Below are 22608 nucleotides of genomic sequence, written 5' to 3'. Positions count from 1 at the left end.
GTAGCAGAGCTTGCTTTGCTTTGGCAATGTCTTCTGAGTTCCCTTCTTGCTCTAGGACTCCCCTTTCTTTTCTTTAGACCTCTGACTCTAATCTGGACCCTAACCCCGGGCTGAGCCGCAGCCCAGGGGCTCAGGCACGTCCCCAGGTTGAGCAGTGCTGAGGGTTGAGTCACCGGCAGCCCCAGATCTGCTTTTGCAGCCTGTGGAGCCCCCCCACCGGCCCGGCCGAGTGCTCCCGTCCTCGGAGCCCGACCCCGCGGGGAGGCATGGCTGAGTTTGTGCTGTGTGGCGTCTCAGCAGGCAGGCATGGTGCGCTGCCCCTGCTACCTCCATCCGCCCTTGCTGCGGGAGGGGAGCAGCAGGGCCCTGTTGAGGTGACCTCAGTAAAGTTCTGGTGGAGAAGGACCCCTCCATCGCAGCTGGCGGACCTGCCCTTGCTTAACACCAAATCTACATCAATGAAATCAAAAATATTTTGCCCATCAGTTGTCTTCACTTGTCATCTTCTCATGGGAGCACTCCCACAGGCACGAGGTTTCTCCACACTCGGAGTTCACTGGAGGATTAGTTTCCTATTTCGCTCTGCGTGCTGCACACCTGAAAACTGTACATTTTCTCTGAGCGTCTCTACTCTCGCGTCATCCTCCCTCCCTGCTAATGGCACAGGTAACCAGCTGGCTAATCCTTCTCCCTGGTGCCTTGCCCTCTGAGTCAGTTTAATAGCAAAGGGAAATAAAAGTGGGAGCTGTGTGGACGCGTCCATCAGCTCCAGCCTCAGGCACCAACTGTGGAAGGGCTTTTTCACAATCTGTATTCGTGCTGTGTTACACACTAGGGGAACTGATAGGAATTTAATATGTATATTAGTGTGTTATAATCAGTAGCGTGAACTACTTTCCTTCTTAGGAAGGAAACACTAGAAACATGTTGCACTTGTTACTTTCTGTTATACCGTGATGATTAGTAAAAGATTTTGTGCCAGATTTATGCTCAGTGAATTATCCCTGAAATTTGTGGAGCTATATATAGCAGAATTTAATTTGGCAGCGTGGAGTAGATATTGCTCCCAGTGATGTCTTCAGCTGAAATTTTCAGCTTTCCGTTGCCTTACTTAGAGAAAAAATAGGCCCATGTCTTTAGCATTTCTCAGAAGGAGTGCCAGAGGCATTGTAAATAGCTGTGCCAGAGGCACTGCGATGGTGTAGAGACTCTGCTGCTGCTGTACATAAAGAAGTGTGGTAGCAATCTGTGCCAGAGGCATTTAGGAAATATACCCCTGAAGGCAAAGTTTTTTGAAAGGTGAGGAGGATTTTAGCAACTGCATTAGCACCTATGGCATGTTCAATACCTTTGATTTTCTTTTTAATGTCATGTGGTGGAATAATTCGGAGGTGATGTGCATCATCCTCGTGATATTGAGGCCAGAAGATGCAGTTTGAATGAAAGCTTAATAGAAATTCAGTGAGCTCCCATGCTGAGCACAGAATTGGTTGACCGCATAAATCTAAATGTCAAATAACTAGAAAGTTTTTCCAAATGGAAATGTGATGTTTTATTTCCATGTTGTCAACACATGAAAAGAAGCATACTTAACTGACAGAGAGTAAAAGTCTGTATAAGTTCTCTTTAAAAAAAAAAAAAGAAAGCAAAAATTAAAAGTAAGACCAAAATGCCACAATATTTTCAAGAAGTGGAAAAATGTAAATTATTATTTATTTTGAGAGCTAAAAAGTCATGTGGGCATTTATAAGTATTATCTAAAAAATGAGAAGCATTGAAAAGTTTGTATGGCAGCACCCAGTCCAAATTCACTTGGTAAAGCACTGCTGGATAGCGAAATACAGGTTGATGAGCAACCTGGAAATGATGACGTTTTATAGAGTGGTGTGGATTGTTACTTCAGTTGATTTAATTTTTATCCTGTAAGGAAATTAAAGCTCAAGCACTTCCAAACTCGGTTATATTTCTAAAGATCATCTTTGCGTGCCAGTTTTTGCCTAGAAACTCACCCGAAGATGTCAACCATTGAAACCATTTCATGTGGAAGCATCGCTAAGTAAATTCACTAAATGCCTATTCATCCCAGTAAGATGGAGAATCACTGGAGCAGCAAATCTGAAAATCTGCACAGCTTACTATACAGAAAGCAGTTTTCTGAGCTTGCTAAATTGAGATGCAGAGTCTGACCCTGGGAGGTATTACAACTCACATGAGTGAGCGTAAGAGGGTCTCAGGCTCCTACAGCCTGAGTTCAGGCTGGCTGATAGGCAGGTGCTTGATTTGGTCCAGATAAAATCGGTGGTTAACTTGTTCTTTATTCATCAGTTCAATAATTAAATGCTACCCGTGATGACAGAAGAATCTGGGTTTATGAGATACGAAGATAGTTTACTAGGCTGATAACATTTCCAAGTTGTTGCAGCCTGACCCCAGAAGTTAAACACATTTTGTACAGGACTCCAGTTTAACTTGGTTTTCTGTGGCTTATAGTAATGAAAAGTTTTCAAGATACAGTACTATTGACAACTGTTTTATCTTTAGTTTTACTGCCATCAACTCTGTTATAGACCATTGCTTAAATGGTGTTGTATCTAGAACCTTGTGGTTTTGAATGCAACTCAGGAGATGAAGATCTTTTTAATATGATTTATTCAGTTTTCCTAAATATGCTGACGTAGATAAATAGAGAGCATTTTTGCTCCATTGTTAAAGAAATAATACACCACAAAAGCTGCCCAGCATAAATACATTCTTGGATATGTCAGCTGAAATTTTGAAAATACTGGTGTCAGATTGCCAGTCATACTAATTGGAATTAGCCTTCTAAATTCCTTTGTTCCTGTTAATTATATTGGAATTTTGACATCCAAATTCTCTTGCTTTATGCATTCCAACATTGGCCTCTTTTCTATAACAAGGATGAAACAAGTAAAATGCCAAAAGCTACTTAACCAAATTTCCTAGGAAAGATCTAGCAAAGCATGTGAAATGGAACTATCAATTCAGTCATCCCTCAGCTGGATTTTCATACTTAAAAAGTGCTGAGCAGTATTACTTAATACGTACTCTGTTACAATGCTTAAAACATCTGCCAAGAGTTGATAGGAAATTTGTTAAGATGTAATAAAGCTGTGCTTCTTTCCAAGTACGCTTTCCTGAGCAGAGGGAGGCAGTGAAGTTTACCAGCAGGATGGAAGCTTTTCAGCAACTGCCTCCTTCAGGGAGTCTGTGGATGGTCCCCAAATGAGAACAATAAGTATATAAATTACTTGAAACATAGTAGTTTTCACAGTGTAATGTGTGCATCTTTTGTTCTTTCTCTTGCAGGACAAATGACCAGCTAGTAGCATTCCTGTCCAGATATCGTGATATGAACTTCTTGAAATCACATGGGAGGGACAACGCGAGGTAAGCTGTCCCTTTCCTCAGCTTAATTTAACCATGGCACTGAGAATTTTTGCATGGGGATGGTTTTCCAGTGTTATTTGAGTGAAGAAATCCCTAGTCCAGGAAAGAGAAGCGAATGAGGAGGAAACAGTTGTTCATTGGTCCAGAATGGCTCCTTCCCAGAGCTGGTTTGCAAAGATGCTTTTGGAGGGAGGGAGACATTAAGCAGACTGATGCTGGCTTCCTCCTTGGGGCTTGGCACAGATCAGTGTTTCGGGAGCAAGCTGTAATTGCCCTGCACAACCGCACTTCCCTGCCCCAGCTGGTCCCAGCCATGCTGGTGACCAAGACCTGCACCAGCTGGAGTCTGCAGCAAAGCCTTGCGCAAGCAGAGCATCGCTACAAGGTGTGGGAGCCTCTACCAGCCTGCCTGTCCTAGCAAGGGTGAGGATGGTGGCTGGAGGGTTATCATGATCTACTACAGTCCTTGGAACAGCATCCCTCTTCATCCACTCTGCGTAGGTCTCAGGAAAAAGAGAATGTGCTGTTTCCCACAATGCATCAGTAATACTGATCTGTGGCTTGAGGGAGCAGTAATGACTGTGTTTCCAAAGATTTGAACAACCTCTGCAGGTGGAAGATCTTTCCCATCTGATTGCAGTGGTCCTCTTTTCCTCTTTGTTGATAGTTTTGCTTTTCCTTTTTATTGCTAGTTTTGTACCATAATAGCAGTCTTGCAACAGTTTCAGCAACTCCATATGCTGAGTCACAGTGGCTTTGCACCTAAAAATATTATTTTATTCTGCCTGGGTCACCAGGTCATCTGTTTATTCCGTAAAATGTCAAGTGTACTGTAAGGCTGGGTTCAGATAGCGTACATAGAGAATGTAACACATTGAGTCGCATGTTCAGTGCAGTGGCTGGGTAGAATAACGCATAGGTATCTCTCACTTTTTGGCTGCTCTTGTCACTAGATTTATCAATTCTGTCATGTTCCTGTTTCAATGAAGTCCTCACGAGCATTCATCTTTCGCACGCAGAAATTCTATAGCAGGTAGTAAAAAATAATACTGTGAGGAATAATATTTAAATCCGAGTCAACAGTTTTCACAGGAGAGTGTCTGGTTTGGGAAATGCAGAGTGTCAGAGTGATTGGCAGCCTCAGCTCTAGCTGGCAATAGTGATCGACAGCAGAGTTAAAGTAGAAAAGTGAAAAGAAATGGCCAGGGAAACGTAGTCGGTCTCATGCCTTTTTGCTCCTCTGGTTCGCCTGATTCTTCTCAAATTCCCTGAACTGGCTAAGGAAAATAACTAATGAATTATGACATGCCTGCATCAAGCTGATTCAAACATGCCAACCTCAGCTGGGTTAGAACAATTTAGATCAATTAAACACACTAATCTGGTATTAATTTAATAATAAAATGAGCTAATGTGCCACTTGTCCTCACCTCACAGGAATAACAACCCATTTATTAGTTCAATGGTTGCCTTTGACTGTATAAACAATTAAATACCTTTTAGCCTATTACAACATGTTGCCGTGTTTTATTTTTTCTCCTGGATTTCTACCACAAATTCTCTGTGCATCAGGGAACATAATGCGGGACACAAGTGCAGATTTGCCGTCCCTGTCTGCCGTGGTTCTGTAGTCCCTGAGTCCCGTAAGCGTTCCCACTGCTGACCACTGGATGAATGGATCCTTTCACATCACCCCTTGGCAGCTGCCCAGAGTTTCTATCACAGAGATACAGCGGCTCCCCTCCTCCTGCATAGCCCAGATAGCTGTAGAGACAGGACTCGAGCCAGCAGCTGTGGAAGCCTCTGAGTAATATTGGCGTTTGGTAAAAATTCATTCCATTGGTGTCAAAAGCTGATCAAAAAGCAGTTAGCCCTCTGTTTGTATTGCGGGTGAATTTGCAGCTCCACATCCACCTGTTGAGAGAGAAATTGTATCTAACGTGAAGATCTCCAGCCTGACCTTTCAGCTTTAATGTTTCAGTAAATCAGTCTTGTCTAAACTGGTAAATGTGCCATCTGCCCATTTGACACACAATTTCCAATTGACTTTCATTTTATGCCCAAGGTGTGTAAGCCATGGTCGTGCCAGTGAGGTTTATCCCTGTAGTTAGAACGATTAAATCCTCTGGGCTGAAACAGCTTGTGTAAGCCCGGGCAGTGAGACGAGACCAAAGGCCCATCTAGGCTGTCACCCCACGTCCAGCTGCCCACAGCCCGTGTCCCCAGAGGAGCAGAGAAGAGGCGGGTAGTGGTGCTTCCTTACAATATTCTTTCCGTTTCCTGTGACCTTTGCTTGGGGAATTTCCACAGCCAAACTCGGTGACTTGCTCATTTAAAAGTATGGGATGATTTTTTTTTTCTATTAATTTTTCCAGTTGCTCTTTTAATTTTGCCGTTTACTTGGCCTTGTCACAGCCCTGTGGAAAAGAAATATCCCGTGGGTAGAATGGTATGGCCAAGAGCTTAGTAAGGTCTAGAAGACAAGCAATAGACTTAAGCTTTGGCAACAGAAATTTTAAAAAAGAAAAAAAAAAAAAAAGGACAGCTTTTGGAAAGGATTTAGGACACAGGCCGATCTCCAAGTTGTTGGGCAATAGGAGAAAACTCACTTGGGACATCCTATCTCAAAACAGACTGGAACAGGACTTTTTATTTAAAATGGCCAGTTGAAGCCGTGATAAGGGAGAGGACACTGGACTAGACTGACTGCCGCCCCATGTACCATAATAATTTTGGTGTTCCAAGGTGTTTTTCTCAAAATAAGTGAACTAATAATACAGGAGCTCGGCATTTAAATATCACTGACAGCAATGTATAACCCTTGCTGCTTGTTTTTGTTTTAATTTGTGGGTGAATAATGGCTCCTAAACAATAAGCTTTTCAACTGTCTAAGTATGCTTTGTAAACAACTGGAAGCTCTGAATTTTAAGTCATTGTAATCTTTGGATCATACAAAGGAGGGAGAAAAATTAGAAGTGCCATCTTAAAACTGAAATGCTTATACAGCTCAATTACAATGTATTTTGTATTCAAGCCATGTTCACAATCAGTACATGTTTTACTGCCAAATAAGGAGAGAAACCAGGCTTCCTTTTATAGGGTGAAGTTTTCTTTTAGTTATGCCAAAGTCATTAAAGAGTGCGTCGCTCTGATTTTCCTTTAGTGGCTTCAGAAAAGGGAATGGACATGAAAATGGATCCTTAACTCAGCTGGAGAAGCATTATTTCCTTAGGGAGCTGGCTATATGAAATGAAGCTGCATACAGTGGCTGGAGTCGTTACATAGTACTTAGTGGGCAACACATACATTTTATCTTCTTGTCAGTGTCTTAGACTGTTAAAAGGAAAAGAATAGCCCAGTAGTTGTATAAGCTATTACAATTTGGAAGACCTGGAAGATTTGTTTTTTTGGCAGGAGCAGCACCTGGCTGATGTATTATAAAATATAAAGACAGTCAAATGTGACATCTACAATGACAGGCAGGAAAAAAGTGAGGGTTTTTTTTTTTTTTTCATAGAAACCTTGCCACGGCAGTCATTTGGGAAACAGTGTAAACATGCTGTGAAGGCTGGATGCTGTTATATCTTAGAGGAATCTGGAGCTCATAGGTGAAATACAGACAGCTAAAGAAAAGGTCATTAAAAGTTTGTTATGTATCTGGGTTCTTTTCTTGTGCTGTTTTTTCCTTCTCATTAATGCTGTTCTTCACAGTTGTGTTGTCCCCTTTCTGGCTTCTGGGTTCTGGATATTTTTAGAGGTATTGCTGAATGGCATTTAGTAAGGAGCATCGGAAGCCCATCCCAGTTCTCAGAGGCTGCAGGGACTTTAACTCCCAAAGGGCTTGAGTGCGTTCCCAAAATCTCCACCTCTTTCAGCCCAGTTCTGCTGATGCGTATCTGTTTCATCACCTTTTCAGACATGCTTTTTTGCCACTGTGGCGCATGCTGTTCCTTGGTGTTCTGTACACTGGGTTGATGGTGGTTTGGTGATCAGTTAGAAAATGGATCACACAGGAAATGCTGTTGTGTATTGCTGCATTGATGAATTGCCCAGTAAGTACCCAAATAATGGGGGGGGGAGGGAAGAGATCCCTGTTACTCATGTGAAACATTTGGTGGTTTATTTGGCTCAAATTTCCCTCACCCGTAATTATTTTGGGTTTGGTTTTGGTTTTTTTTTTTGTTTGTTTTTTAAACCACTTCAGTATTCTCAAGCACGTGGACTAGGAAGATCTATTTTCTGCTTGTAAGTAGTTCAGCCCAACAGTTGTATGTGAACTGTAGGGACTGAAATAGCAACATGCATCTTCTATGCAAATAGGCTGCACTTAAAAATTTTAGACATTACAGCTAACTTTCAAATGTTCCTTGTTGCTTTATATGAAGTGTTAGGGGAGCTATAAAGCCTTTATTCCTTCAGCTTGACAATTTGTCTCCTTGTAGGGCTTTTATTTCTGCTCGGTTTTGGAAAACAACGCTAGGTTGTCAATGCAAAGGAAAACAAATGTAGGTTGAAGATGATAGGAAGATGCAGTAAGAACAGCCATATGGGACAAAACAGGGTGGTTTTTGGTCTTGGTAGGGTATACAGGCAAGATCATCCACCAGTTCAGGAAAGTGCAGTAAGTGAGAAGGTTTGTAGTAGTCATAATTTATGGGGCGGGGCAGGAATTGGGAAGGAGGTGAAAATTGAAGTACTGGTAAAGTAATCGGTAATCAGATTGCTCTCTAAGAACACTGAGCTGCCCATTTCATTTTCAGTGGTATGAATACTAACATTTGTGTACTTTCATCCAACGACCTGTGACATTTTATTAAATAATTATGGCAGGAAACATCCCTTTCAGTTGGACAGATATTTTTGGCCCTGTTTTACCAACAGGTCAATACCCTGATTTGGTAGCTTGAGAATCTGTATCAAAGTGATTCACACTTGCCCTCAGTCACTTGGAAAGTTTGAATCCCCATTTCCTTTTCTTTCTTTAATCATCTAGTATGCAGATGCCAAGATTTAAGCACAGTAGAAACACCCAGTAAGATGCTATTGTAGTGGACACCCAGGTGTCCTCTGCGCTGCATGTCCCTTTGCATTGCCTGTGGGCGCTGCACGGGCTGTGATCTGCGGGCCATGGGGGAAGCGGTGTAACTGCTCCGGCGGCGGCAGTAGCATGTAGATGAGATGGCTTCAAGCTCAGCTGCTCAGGCTCAGCAGCGTTCCCAGGTTGGAGACTGCTCAATCATGTTGGTGTTGGGAAGAAGAGGAGGTGAGGGGACAAGAAATCTTCTAGGGAAGACATTTATTGGAGACAAACAGATGGCAAAATGTCAGCCTTTCTATCACTGAGTCTGTCTGCGGTGAATTCATGCTGCATCTCTGCACACTATCATTTGCAGTTTTCTCCCCATTTTGCTTATTTTATATAAAAAGGAACAAAACCACTTGAGTTGTGGCGTCCCTGATTGTGAGAGGAAGCCATTACACTTTTGTCCTAGTAGAAGCTGTTCCCATGTTTCTTAAAAGATCTTGTAAGTGAAGGGTGGTGGAAAGAAACCCACAAGAAAGTCTTTGGAAGTCCCTCTTGAGTCTTGTACTCACTCAGGGACTGTATGGAACTTTTGTCAAAACAAGGCAATTCCTGGTAGGGTCATTAATGCAAAAAATAGACTCTGCAAGTTTCCTACACTAAAAACAATTTTAGTGTTTTTTTTTATTTTGGGTACATTGGAAGAGTTTGCTCCCTGACCTGCATCATTAAAATATTGAGAAGCATTAAGGCTTTTTAAGACTTCCTCTGAAAGAGAGATTTCCAGAAGATTTTTCCAAACTAGTGGAAGTTAACGCTTAGGAAAAGGTGCACAAGAAGAAAGAATCATGAGGAATTTCCTCTAAACATAATGTAAATATGTTATATCACTAAAGCATTAAATGGATATACTGAGAAAATTACATATGAAAGAAGCAGAAAGAAATTATGTAGAGCATGGGGCATCTGTTGTAAAGCTTGAAAAATCTAATTATATCCATATAGAGATGGAGTAATGGCCAGATATAATGTGTGTATTCATCAGCTTTCAACAGCATCTTGTGTGGAATACTCTAAATGCTGTGGACATTTGGTTCCCGTAAAGATGCCATTGATTGAGAAGGGCCATGTTTAACATAATATTTCAAGGTAGACTTGTAACTTGAAAGAGCCAGTCAAAATACCGTACAATTTTTGCTACACTGTAAATGATCTAAACTTTATATTGGCCGACATTTGTGGCAGCAGACCAGTTGTCTGCCCCAGATGTACTTGCACACTTAGCATAAAAGTGTTTAAACATACATGGGAAATAATTGTGGTAACGTGGACCGTCAGAAAATCCTTCCAGTAGAGCTGCTTGGTCTCATGATGACTTGCAGCCCAACTCCTACAGACCCACAGAAATTGCAGGAACAAATGTCACTAACTGCATTTCTCAGTGCTAGCTTATTTTTCCTGGCTGGCTCACCTGTGTTCTCTGCTCTGAATTCAATCCCGGTCCTCCCGAGGTCGGAGCCTGCCCATGCTGTCCTCGCCGAGAGGCAGCTGGTGATCCCATGGTGTGAGGTTGGCCACCCCTCCGTGCACATGCCTGCCGCGCTCTGCTGCTCCACCAGGTCTGGTGCCCGCCTCTCTTGTAGGGCATCTAGAGATGTGAATGACAAACACTAATCATATTTTAAAAGATTTTCCTATGTTTCTTGTTAACGTCCGAGCATTTAGCACAGGGGACAGAGCTACTAAAAGCAATTCAATTTGTGTGCTTACTTCCAGGTTTGGCTTTTCATGTGAAATAAGCCCAATCTCGCTATAGCAAATCTAGTCAAGAGAGAAATTCTTTATGATATTGTTGATGTTTGTTTGTACCTTGGCATTCAAGCTTAGGGAATTATTAGGGTGGTATTGTGTTTATAATATTTTCTTCAGAGTAAGGGAATTAAATATAAGAATTCTGCTTTTGACCTCATAACATTTACATTCAGGATGCCACAGTTTAAACGCATTGGAAAGGAGGTTACAGTTTTTATTTCTTCCTCTCTTTTCTTCCATCATTTTTGTCTATACTGAGAGTTTTTTCTTAGCCTTTTGAAACAGCAGGAATTGTGTGTTCTGCGCATTCTGCATGCTGCCTGTCATACCACGAGGAAATCTTCCTCAGCTTGACAGACTAAGTAGGTGCTATTTCTTTTTGATGTTGTTCCCCTTTTCAAGCTTCCCAACTCCATTTTGGGAGTCGGGGGGTGAGCCCTGGAGGCTTTCGGCACAACAAAAAGAGGTCTTGGGAAACATACTGCAAGATCATGTCTTTAGAAAAAACGATGTTTATCTGGTACAGTATAGATATTGTGCTTAAATAGCCGATTGTTAATTATTCCAGATTTTTTAAATACTGTGTAACCCTTCATAGAATAGAGTTGCTAATGGAAATGGAGTGAAGTCAGGGTTGTGTCGCGGTCAACTGAAAATTCATTGCAAGCTCAATGGAGACCAGGGTCTCTGGCCTGCAGTGGGCAGGGAATGAAACTGCGGTGTGCAGGTTTGGGTTCTATGACTGTGCTTATTACAAAGAAGTATTCAGTGACTGGTTTATGGAGATACGTTGTAGCCTAGAGATTGCACACAAATTACTTGTTATAACTGTTACTCTCAGGATTGTCAAATTACTGTTCTGTGCTTTCTGCTTGGTCACCTAAATTGCCAGTTATTGTTTTATGCTTCCTGACTGATTGACTTGGGTAAGTGTTTCCAAGGTGGCTGTGCAAACACTGCTGGCAAGAGCCTCTCATATTTCTTATCCATAGAAATATTTACTCGATTTTTCCCACCAAAATTGTCTGACTTCTTCAAATTTTTGTCTAAAGAGAGATAAAAGAGGAGCAGATAGAGTCAAAGCAATATGCAGAGTTTGTCCACATACATTAAGAAGTGGATGTGGTGCTAGTGGAGCTCCAAGCTCTGCAGATCGTTGCGTTGACATTGACTTTCGACTTGTTTTGCTGATGTATCATTAACTTTTATTCATAGTTCTTATTCTTGTGTAGTGAGATATGACAATGAGGTCCCGGTAGGTGCACCTTGTTAACAGTCAAATGTCATAGGAGGCAAGAGGCCAGAAATGGGAAACACTTAGGAGGAAAGCTTTTCACTTATTCTTTCCAGACAAAACCTTTTAGTGACGAAGTTACTGATAAGTAACGTTTAGCAATCAGATAGCCTCTGATGCTTAAGAAAGTTTTATTCATTCATAGACTTTGTAACAGTATCTTTGTAACTCTGTCTTATATACTGCAAAAGTGTGAGCATCCAGGAGTGAGGGTCTCTCCAAGTTGCTGTGGTATGCACTGTCACTTGGAGAAAACTATCCAAAAGGGTGATATTTGATTGTGATATTTTTGCTGGTATTAAGTAACTGTGGAACAGTATTTATTAGTAGTTAAAACATACTGTAAGAAGAGCTGAGTGAGGTGTTTATATACGTGTTGTAGGAGTGTGTGCTAAACATCTTACAAATGCTCTCTGTGTTATACAATCCAAGAGTCTCATCTGAGATGCATTTATAAATATTTAAATACGCAGTGAAGTAAGAGGAGTTCCCTAAGCTGGAACGCAATCATGAGCTGTCTGGGCAGTTAAGTATCTATGCTCGGTGTGACACACCATGTGCTGCAGGCAGTAGGTTTTTTTAACAAAATATAAAAATAACAATCCGAACCACAAACACCCCGAGGCCGCATCCGTGCATAGTCAGAGCGCAAACGGCACCTTTCACACATGTAGGTGCCTGATTGCCGGGCTCAGCTGGCAAGACGCATTCATACTATGCTATGCTTGCTGCTTACTTGCAGGTGTAATCCAGGCTCCTCAAAATCAGAGACTCTTTAGGAAGAGTTAAAATTGATTAAGGGTAAAATGTCTTAGGTGGAGTGTTCTATGAAATACAGTAAAGTGGCATGCTTTTTCTTAACCCTAGTCTTATTTTAATTTTACTCTCTCCTGGTTGACTCTCTTTTCTTATCATCGTTATTTTCCTCCTGTTGTTTGTCTTAGATCAAGAGAAAGGTGAAGTGTCTTCATCTGTGCCAATCTCAATTGTATTTGGCTAACCATATACCTTAGTGCATTTGTATGTCATTGTCCTGGCAAGTATATTTGCAGTTGTCAGAGGTGTGCTGCTCTTACCTGAAGTTCAGAGTGCCACGAAACACCTGAATTTTTCCACACAGACTAAAATTAATGAAATGCTATTACTAATCCATTTTTTTTTTATCTTTTAATTTGGGAGTTATCTGCTGGGTTTCCTGTAAAACCCAAGAGAGAAAGACTTGAGGGAAAGAATTACCACTTTTTGTGTTTCGTTGCTCTCTGAAGCTTGACATGCCTTCATAAAATGCACTGTTTTACTATTACATTGAGCATAACCAGAAACTACTGAAATACGACATTAGACTGGAAACAAATCAGTAGGGTCATGCTTTTGCCCTCCATCATCTTATCTTTCTTTAAAGCGATGATTGCTGCAAGCATTGTTGGATGGCTAGTCAAGAACCTTTATGAACTGTTTGTAGTGTTTGCAGATTTTTGATTTCTTGAAAAGGGCTACATGGCATACGAATAGCACCTTTCCCTCAGGCAATATTCAATACGCTTAGAGTAGGTTCTTGCCTCCCTGAGTGCCAAAATCACTATTACTGGAGTAGCTGAGAGCATCAGTTATCCTAGAGGAGAGTCTGGAGGGAAAAATAAACCCTCATCCACCTTTTCCACTTTGGTTGCAGTTGAGCTCTCTGTGTGGCAGCAGTACAGCCTCAGCTCGCTAGGGCGACCCAGTGCTGTCTCAGGCAGGATCACTGAGCTTCCAGCAGATCTAAAATATACTTGGTCCCCTTGGCTCCCAAGGAACATAAACGGATAGCAAGCAATCGCCCAATGGAGACCTGTGTCTTCAAAGCCCCTTGTATGTTGCTTCATTGCTTCATAGATTAAAGGAAATTATCTGCTATGCTAATGCATTATTCTGTTTAGGTGTAATGACTGTGTGAGGCAGGCCCAGGAAGGGTGAGCCTTCTGAGAAATGCCTGCTTCCTATCGGCTGTTACTGACTTTTAAAACCCGATATGATGTTTCTAGGAAGTTTTCAAGAAGCATTAGTGAAAGGGTCACCTCTTTGCAGGTCTCCAAAGGCGTTGCTGCTCTTCAGTTGGGCTACGCTGCCTCGCTGGAGGATGAATGGTTGGAAAGTACATTTAGTTTTCTTCTGATAACCTCGTTGTGTAGGATTTTAGGACTCAGGTTTGTTGTGAAAACACTTGTGCTCCCCAGAATTGTCTTATTTCACTCCATATGCTGAGATTTGCTTGTCCAAGCCATTAGCTCAAAAAAGTCATAAAACTGTGTACGTATACACAAAAGGAGCCTGTCAGCTATTTTGGAAAACATGAAGCTGTGAGCCTAGATTTGTTGGGACCTTCTTATCTTGAGTGTGGTCATACTCTTCTGTTGCCAGTTTCAGACAAGAAAGCTGAAGCTGCGTAACTGAGCTTTCTGGTATTAGTTAACTGTAAGCCCTATCGTGCAATATAGGCTGAGGGAGTTTTTAAGTAGAAGGGTTTTTGAAATGGTCAGGTGTTTGGGTTTTTTTTGTTTGGGGGTTTCTATTGCAGTCAAAGAAACTTCTATTTGAAAACGAGAAAAAAGGGTGATAAATTGGTAGAGATAGCAGTTCAAAGAAATGATTTCGTGGAAAAGAACTTTTCATTCCTATTTAAATATGGTCGATAAAATTCTATTCTTTTCTTAAAATAATTAACTCAAATGAGCATTTAGTTTTGAGGGAAATAAATAAATGACCAAACTTTCAGGCACATTAATATTTGATTTGGAGATAACTGCATAAATATTGAATTTGAAGATTACATTCCAGAGCACTGCATTAAAATTGCAAGACTTTTCTATTATCCTTCATAATGGAACATGAAATTAGAAACTTGTTCATGGAAAGAAAAATTTCTCCACTCTCATCTACACATTTTCTGCACCGTTATGTTAACAGAGGAGCTGCTCTTCTCATACTGTGAGAAGAGACATAGCTATCAGTAGGACATAGACCCTGAAGTCATCTATGGTCCTTTTGAAAATTAATATGCACCATTTCATAATTGTCTTTCAGTTCTTTGATTGGTATAAAACAAAACTTTAACCAGGGAGTTATTCTGTGGGGTTAACACTCACGTTTCCAGATGCAGGAGTCCAAAAAGCTTTGGTGATGTTCCTTAATTTTTATTTCTGTTTCCCTTCCTTCGGTTGCATGTGTTTGAGGACTACTAAATTGTCTTCTTGATGTCCTAATCCTAAAACATTTCTAAGAATCCTGGTGTAGCTCTATGTTGTTCAGGAAGGAAACACAGGTCTAAGGTGTCCTCTCCACTGTAGGTGCCACAGCTCTTGTTAGCCTGCAGCTCTTGCAGCCAGTGAGATATGCGGTCTTGTGGATGTTAGTTACTGTAACGGTCTGGTTAGCCAGCATTTATTATTGCTGAGAACATGTGGGATGTATTCAGCACAGCAACGCACCATTACTAACAGCACTCAGCCCCCCTTGCAAAGGCATATGCTAATTTATGGCTGCCCTCCTTCCCTGTCTGGGAAATAATGCTGAAAATGGAGTAACAAATAGAAACCTGGATCAGACAGTCTCAAAACATGTGTGGGCATCCAGTCCAAAGTGTTTTCAAACATGGATTGATTTTCTGACTCTTTTTTTCCTTCTTATATTGGTCTCAAATATTAATTTCCATAACTTTACAGTTCTGCAGTTGTTCCTCTTATTCATGGTTCAGCAATAACAAAACATTGTTCCCCATAGACTTGAAAATGGAGCAAACATGCTCATTCTACAGCAAAGAACAATGCAATTGTATTTCTTCCTAATTAACGAGACCCCAACAGAAAAATATGTGGAATAATAACATAGGAGAAAATTGGTCATTTTACCTTTCTGTATGGTTTGCTGTTTTTCAAAACCTGTGTGTCTGTTTCGAGACAGAAGCCTATCACACAGAGCGTGTTTAGTTCCTGTTCATGTTCTGCAGTGGTTTGGCAAGAGTTAATGAACGTTATGAGTTTTCATGCCATGCAGATCTGTAACGCACAGTTCTGTCTTAGGACAGCAGAAGGTGTAAATGATGTTTAAAAGCAATCTGTTGATCTTTGCCCCTGTAACTGAAGGTATAGCTGATTAATCATTTATTAAACCTCTCTACATTATTTATGAGTAGAATAGAAATATAAACGAGTGACCTTTTTATCCTTTTTTGTTTGAGAAAGTAGCTTCTTTATTTATAGAGCCTAGTGATGATAAAAAAATACAAATTAACTTTTGATGACTGTTTTTGTATTCCTTCAGATTTATCAGAAAACAAGGACTGGATCGGCTTTTCCTGGAATGCGATACCCACATGTGGCGCCTGGGGGACAGGAGGATCCCAGAAGGAATCGCAGTCGATGGAGGGTCGGACTGGTTTCTCCTGAACAGGAAGTTTGTGGAGTATGTCACTTTTTCTAATGATGATCTGGTAACAAAGATGAAGAGGTTTTACTCTTACACCTTGCTTCCTACTGAGGTATGTGGAATCAAAGCAATCCCTCTCTGTGTTCAAAACTGCAACATTTACACTTGTCCCAAAGACCACCAAAGGCAGAGAGGCTTTTGCCTGATTTGGGCGGGCTTTGGATCATCCTGCAGTGGATAATGAGAATTTTACTCGCATGACAAGCAAGTCCTTTAGTGTTAGAACTACTTTTGCAGTTGTTTGGTTGCTTTGTTTGTTTGTGGGACTTTCTTGCAAGGAGTGGCCTTGTTTTATACTTTTAAGCCTATTAATCTATTACTGAACAACCAAAGATCCAGCTGCCCTTTGCTTGCGAATTGTTCCTCCACAAAGCCTTTGAAGGCCATTAAAGATGGCGAATTGTCTTCATAAGTAGCTTTCCTTGCTATTATCCAGCCCTTTTCTTTAAAAATAAAAACCCTGCAAACAAAGGTTTATTGTTCCATTCAAAACTCAGCTAGGAGGCATAGTCACAAATCATTTAGATCATTCAGGAATCGCTGTGGCTACAAGTGATGCAGACGAGGAGTGCACACCAGGATGGGTTTTCGTCTATCATGCGGCAGTGTGTCAGGGAGCTGTGGGTTATCTACAAGCAGAGCAGAGAGCCTGGCGGGTTGTCAGGCTGTGCTACACCTACCCCGGCAGGTACGTTGCTCCCTGGACTCGTCAGGCTCTGCTCCCAGGGTATGTAGCACGCAGCTGTCCGAAGGACAACCTGATGGCTGTTTATAACGATACCTTCCTTCCTCACTAGTGGCCCCTGACCATTTTGAGGGACAGATGAGACCGATCTTGCAAATCTAGGCTTAGTAGCTTGTGGTGGAGTGCAGCAATTGTCATCTTTTGATAGGGGTTTATTATTCCACACACATGTTGAATAATCTTTAATCCCATTTCTGTTAGAAACCACCTTTCTCTCAACTCTGATAACCTTTTCATCCATTATCTAGGAGAAATTTCTGTATCATTATAAAAGGACACAGGGCAATGGGTAATTGGGTATTTTTTTTTCTCTCGCTTGAATGAGAATGGATGCCTTTATGGGTTTAACCAAACAGTTCAAGCATAAAATCCATATTCACTGGGCTGTCATTTAACATTAAAAAGGGTAGGGGGATTATTTGGGGGCCAGCCATGCTAATGTTATGCTGGTTATTTATAGGTCTTACTATTGCTGATTTTAAAGAGAAGTCACTGCACCAAAAATCATCTCTTACAGGACTAAATTTGATCATATTCCACAGCTTCTTTCTACAAGGTTTTCTTTGCAAGATACATAGCTGGTTTCTTAAAATCACCCTGCCTTCACTGACCTGTTAACCTGCCATATCAGTCCCCATTACACATGATTTATGTAATAGCTGATATTATGATGATATAATTAGGATAGCCCAATAGGAATTCCTTGCTGCCTTGAGTCAGCAAATAAAGACTTACGATTTCAGACATAATTGCAGGAGGCAGAATGTCCTTCTGGTGCCTGGGGCGAACTGTATATTTCAGAGCAAGGCCATTCAACTAGCGATGCATTTCAGAGTGCTGGAGACAGACATCCCCACAGAAAAGCTGTCTGATACTATATTTTTTTCATAGTAACCAGGGTGATGGTGAAGGTTTGAGAATTGTCTTAGGAAGCAACTTGAGATCTATCATTAACACATTGCTCAGGAAAACAGTCCTTACCAGAGAGTTACTTACAGAAGAGAAATAGTGGGTATTTCTTAGAATTGCTCTTACAGCTGAAATAAAAATAAAATAATTGCCGGACTGGTGCCTTTCCTGGGGACCTTTGGACTCCCAAAGCTGGTCGTTGCAGAAGTGCAATTATTCTGTGCCAGGTTATTGTAGCAAGGCCTCAACTGTATAAATGTTATTACAGTGTGGATGAGTCTATAGCCTGTTGTGATTTTTTTCATGCTCCATGGAATGCATACTTGTAGAGTGCTTTTCATGTATGGCAGAACAATAGAGCTTGTTAATTCTCTCATTTCAAAAGAAAATAAGTCACTTGTGTTAGGTTCAGGCCCATGGGCTGTAGTGAAGGAGAAAATTGAAGTCTGAGGAGCTCAATGTACTGATCCGTTCTGTCTTTCTTTCAGTCCTTCTTTCACACTGTTCTGGAAAATAGCCCGTACTGTGACTCCATGGTGGACAACAACTTGCGCATCACAAACTGGAACCGTAAACTTGGTTGCAAGTGTCAGTACAAGCACATTGTTGACTGGTGTGGCTGTTCGCCTAATGACTTCAAACCAGCAGATTTCCACCGATTCCAGGTAACTAAAGTGGTCTCTTCTCTAATACCCACAAAGAAACTCTTCCCACTCTGCTGGAGTGTGGAGAGCCACCTGGCTGCATGGCTGCAGCAAGGAGTGGGAAGGGAAGAAGCTTTTACCCCACAAAACAAGGTGGAGAACGAGGTGTGAGGAAGCTCCGCTCTTAATTTCAGGAGAATAAAAGATTCCTTCTGTGTTTTGGCCCTCGAGACTTACTTCTGTGTGTCAAGGTCACAAAGCAGCTCCTTCAACTACTTGGCATTGGTAGATTAGCTGTGCTAGAAATCAGGGAAGCTTGACACATCTCTCACTGTACCAATATTATTTGGTAACTCTTGTGAATTTATTGCAAAGGTTTTTTTCCGAAGTTCCAGCTCAGGTGCTTCCATGATTTCATGAAACTCCTGGCTTTCATTGGTAAGCGGTGTTTTTCATCTTTGAAAAAAGTTTAGAAGTTGACTGGAGTGCCTGCTAGAGGCTAACATAGCACAAGGCAAATCAGGTTTTGTGATTATATTCATCAACATTGCTATATTTAAGTTTATCTCGTGGTTTTGGGGGCCAGAGTCCTGAGGTTTCAATCACCCAGGCTTAGCAGGACTGCCTTAAAGAGCTTAATCGGTTCCTTTGTGATACAGTTTCCTCAAGGCAAACATGAGAGCAAATCCTTGTGCTCAAGGGTGCACTCGGTCTCAAGACTGTATCTGGCCTGTGTATCATCTTCTATTAAGAATGAACAACTGCTTGTTTCAAGGTCACCAGATTTGCAATTCCATCCCTGCAGCTCCTCGGGGTTCCCTGCATAAAGCGTGTTTGTTCAGGCTTTGTGTGGGATGGGGAATGTGTTACCCTACAGTACAAAAATGATGACTGCTCCAAAACAGAGATCTTTTCTTTATTGTAATGTGCTGCCTACCAGGCGCGGTCAAAGTCAGTGACACAGACACTCACAAAAAGAGCGAACATTATCTAAGAGAGGCTCTGCTGCCCCAAACACCAATCCCAGGAAAGTATCCAGCACAAAATAAATGACAAATCTTAAAAAACTCCTGCCAGTCTGCAGAGGCTGACCTGCTCCAGGCTGGGAAAACAACCCATAATGACGTTTTGGAAAACAACTAGGTAAACTGAGCTGCAGAGGAAAGTTCAAAATTACCATAGATGTAAAGGCAACTTCTGACACTTACCTGATGAGAGACCCCTCGGATGAGCACACGGCACCAGGAGGCTTGCTTGTGGTTCCCACGGAGGCACAAAGCAAGCTGCAGAGAAGGAGATCAGAGAGCCCACAGCATGCACTGTCTCAGAGCAAAACTGAGCATCCTCAAAAGAATTTTTCAACCATCTGGGGTACTTGAACTTCTTGGCACATCAGAACCCATGCTTAAATATGAGCAAGGCAAAATAAAGGCTTTTTAAAAGCTAATGGTAGTTGAGTAGCATATAAACGGGTAATATACCCAAGACTGTGTCGAGTGCAGAGCAAAAAATCTGCACGGGACCAGTCAGAAGCTGAGAAACCTCAGCTGCAGAGGGCACCTCTCACAGAGTCCTCTTACCACCTTGTAGCAGCACATCTGTACATGCAAAATGCTGCTCTGTCTCTTCTGAGCCCCTGTGCCACAGGACGCTGCTCCCTGCCCAACCGCTAATAACACGTGCCAGTGCTGCGCCGCCTCCAGGCTAACGCAGGGGTCCAGAGAGCATCCCCCACCCCTCCGGCAGATGGAGCCTTCCAGAGCAAGGCAGCGGGGGGTGCCTGTTCGTATGAAGGGATTGACACACCTGCATTTTTGTTGAGTAATTATGTAGTTTTTACCTGAATCTTAACAACACTGTCGTGGATGGGTGATTTAGAGCACTTAAAGAACCACTGTCAAAGGTGTTAGCAAAGTGATTTTAATATGACATTGTAAAAGTGCGACTTAACAAAGTTTGATGGCGAGGTTCACTCTATTAATTACTGCATGAAAAAACATACAAAGGTAAATTGAGTTACACTCGAGTTACAAAGATTCACAGAGAGACCAGGGACGCAAGGGGTAAGGGCGGCCCTTCCACTGAGTGACAAGGTTCGGAATGGACCCCCTTGCTTTCTGAACTCCTGCTCAGAGAAGAGTCTAAGCGCAGCTGGATCCAGACGTAGTCCCAGACTTTGTCAACAGTTTATGTCTAAAGGACATAAAGTTTAAGGAGTTGAGCCCATCCGTCACATACTCTTAATGACAAATGGTCACGAAGGTTACCTTTCAAGCCACCTTTGCCCATGGGGAGAACCAGTTCATGTCCTCAACTCCAACCCATTGCTTAGGGCAGTGTCGTGGCTGAAAATGGGAACTCACTCCACTGTCTTTTCCTTTCGTATCACCACAGCAGACCGCTAGGCCAACTTTCTTCGCCCGCAAATTTGAAGCTGTAGTGAATCAAGAGATAATTGGCCAATTGGACTACTACTTGTATGGCAACTACCCCTCTGGCACACCAGGACTTCGGTCATACTGGGAGAACGTGTACGATGAGCCTGACGGCGTGCACACCCTCAGCGATGTCACCCTCACCATGTACCATGCATTCTCCCGCTTGGGTCTGCGGAGAGCTGAGACTTCATTCCACGCTGCTGGAGACAACAGCTGCCGGTTAGTCTGAGTCTGTCTTTCTTTTGGGGGGAGTTTCAGGGGACACAGACTGGGCTGCTGAGCGCCAGCAGAGATTCATCTACTTGGCTGTGCTGGCTCGAGCATACCGTCACGAACAGGGCCGGGCTGCTGCAAGTGTACAGCGCTTATTTCCAGGAGTATTTATGCCCATAATAAAGCACTGGTTATTCAGGGTTGACATTATGTGACCTGTTTGCTGAACTTTTAAGGAGCTCCTCTCCAGCCTGATGAAGACTGACAGGATCCAGTTGGGCAGTGCTACCCTCGTTGCTGCGTTTTCTTGATTAATTGCAGCAAGTGTATAATACCCGCAGCTCTTAAACCCTCCGTGTGATTTCAGTAGAGGTCATGTTCACCTCTATTATGCTTACCAAAAGCAGAGGACAGGATTTCAGAATTAATCTGAACGCAGGCAGGTTAATAGTCCTTGCTTGTTTGTTCCCCTGGGTGTATACATGGAGTACAGAGAACTACTTGCTCGAGCTCGGTTTGCCTGCTTGGTACAGCTGTCTGTGCCAGAAGTGTTGCAACTGGTGTGGGATCTATTAGCATCAAATAAATAATATGTATGTATGTATGTATAAATATATATGTATAGCAAGTAAAGGTCCTTATTCTTTAAAGAGAAACCCCCCTATATTCTAGATTCCTTTTTCACCAATTAGCCTAGCAAAGAAGAATTCAGTCTAAAAGGCATTTGAAGAAAGAATTCCTGGAGTTAGACTCGCACAGAAAAGGCTCTCTTGGTAGATGTTTGCTGCCTGCAAACACATCTGAAACTGTTTACGTCCAAAGCGGAGAGGGTTCATCTTTTAAAGTCTTACTTTACAGTCTCTTAATTCCTTCTTCAGAATACATTTTTTTTTTGTCCCTGCCTTTTTTTATCCTGATAGAAAACACATACAGCCTAAGTCAGCAAATACTGAAGACACTCCTCGTGCTTTGACAGATGGACTTTGCCCCTCTTGTGTTCTCGAGAGGGAACCAAATGCGCCTTGACCTTCCCACTTAGTCATGGAAGTGCTGAGCAGTGTCCCATTTAGAAAGATGTGGCAGTAAGTGATCCAGATTCCTATTACAGATTTGCCAATAAAGGTTACTGGTGCAAAGCAATAAAAGATCAATAACAATTAGATAGAAATAATCACTAGTAGCATGCCTTCCTTATATAAAATAAAGGCAAACCTAAAGAAGTCATTGGTCCTGCAGAGTGAAGCCAGCAGGAGGATGGGAGCTATGTATAACAGTACTGCAGTAATTTGACAATTACTTTTGTGCTTATTCCTTTTGCCAGTGTTCTGATGACGACTGATATCAATAATCGGTTTCATTTCTGGGGAGCTTTTCATTGCACAGGAGCTCAAGGTGCTTTTCAGGCTTGCTCAGATTATAGATAGGAAAGCCATGTCATCCACCACTGATTGCAGCTGTCTCCGGGATAGAGCACAGCTCCTTCGCCGTAGGCTGGAGCCTCACGGAACAGTGCAGGGAGGAACTGCAAACAGTGATGTGGAGTGGAGGCTTCATTTTCATACCTACCCGAGCCCCCTCAAAACGCCATGAGTCAGCATCCAGTTTAAATCACAGAAAGGGGGATAATCCTCAGGTCTGATTCACATCTCTTCTCTCTT

At 42.1% G+C, this 22608-nt stretch overlaps 1 protein-coding gene across 1 annotated transcript in view; it reads left to right on the top strand.

Moving 5' to 3' along the window:
* XYLT1 (xylosyltransferase I) overlaps positions 1 to 22608 on the top strand; it is a 103792-nt gene that overhangs the window by 64110 nt on the left and 17074 nt on the right. Inside the window, exons 6-9 of the mRNA XM_009886609.1 lie at positions 3328 to 3408; positions 15837 to 16053; positions 18144 to 18320; positions 20694 to 20956. Of these exons, the coding sequence (XP_009884911.1) occupies positions 3328 to 3408; positions 15837 to 16053; positions 18144 to 18320; positions 20694 to 20956 (738 nt within the window). The remainder of the gene's footprint in view (positions 1 to 3327; positions 3409 to 15836; positions 16054 to 18143; positions 18321 to 20693; positions 20957 to 22608) is intronic.

This window comes from Charadrius vociferus, unplaced genomic scaffold (assembly GCF_000708025.1).
Source record: "Charadrius vociferus isolate BGI_N301 unplaced genomic scaffold, ASM70802v2 scaffold46, whole genome shotgun sequence".
Lineage (NCBI taxonomy): Eukaryota > Metazoa > Chordata > Aves > Charadriiformes > Charadriidae > Charadrius > Charadrius vociferus.
The sequence above is the reverse complement of the archived record's forward strand: the minus strand, read 5'-3'. Positions and strand labels throughout refer to the sequence as shown.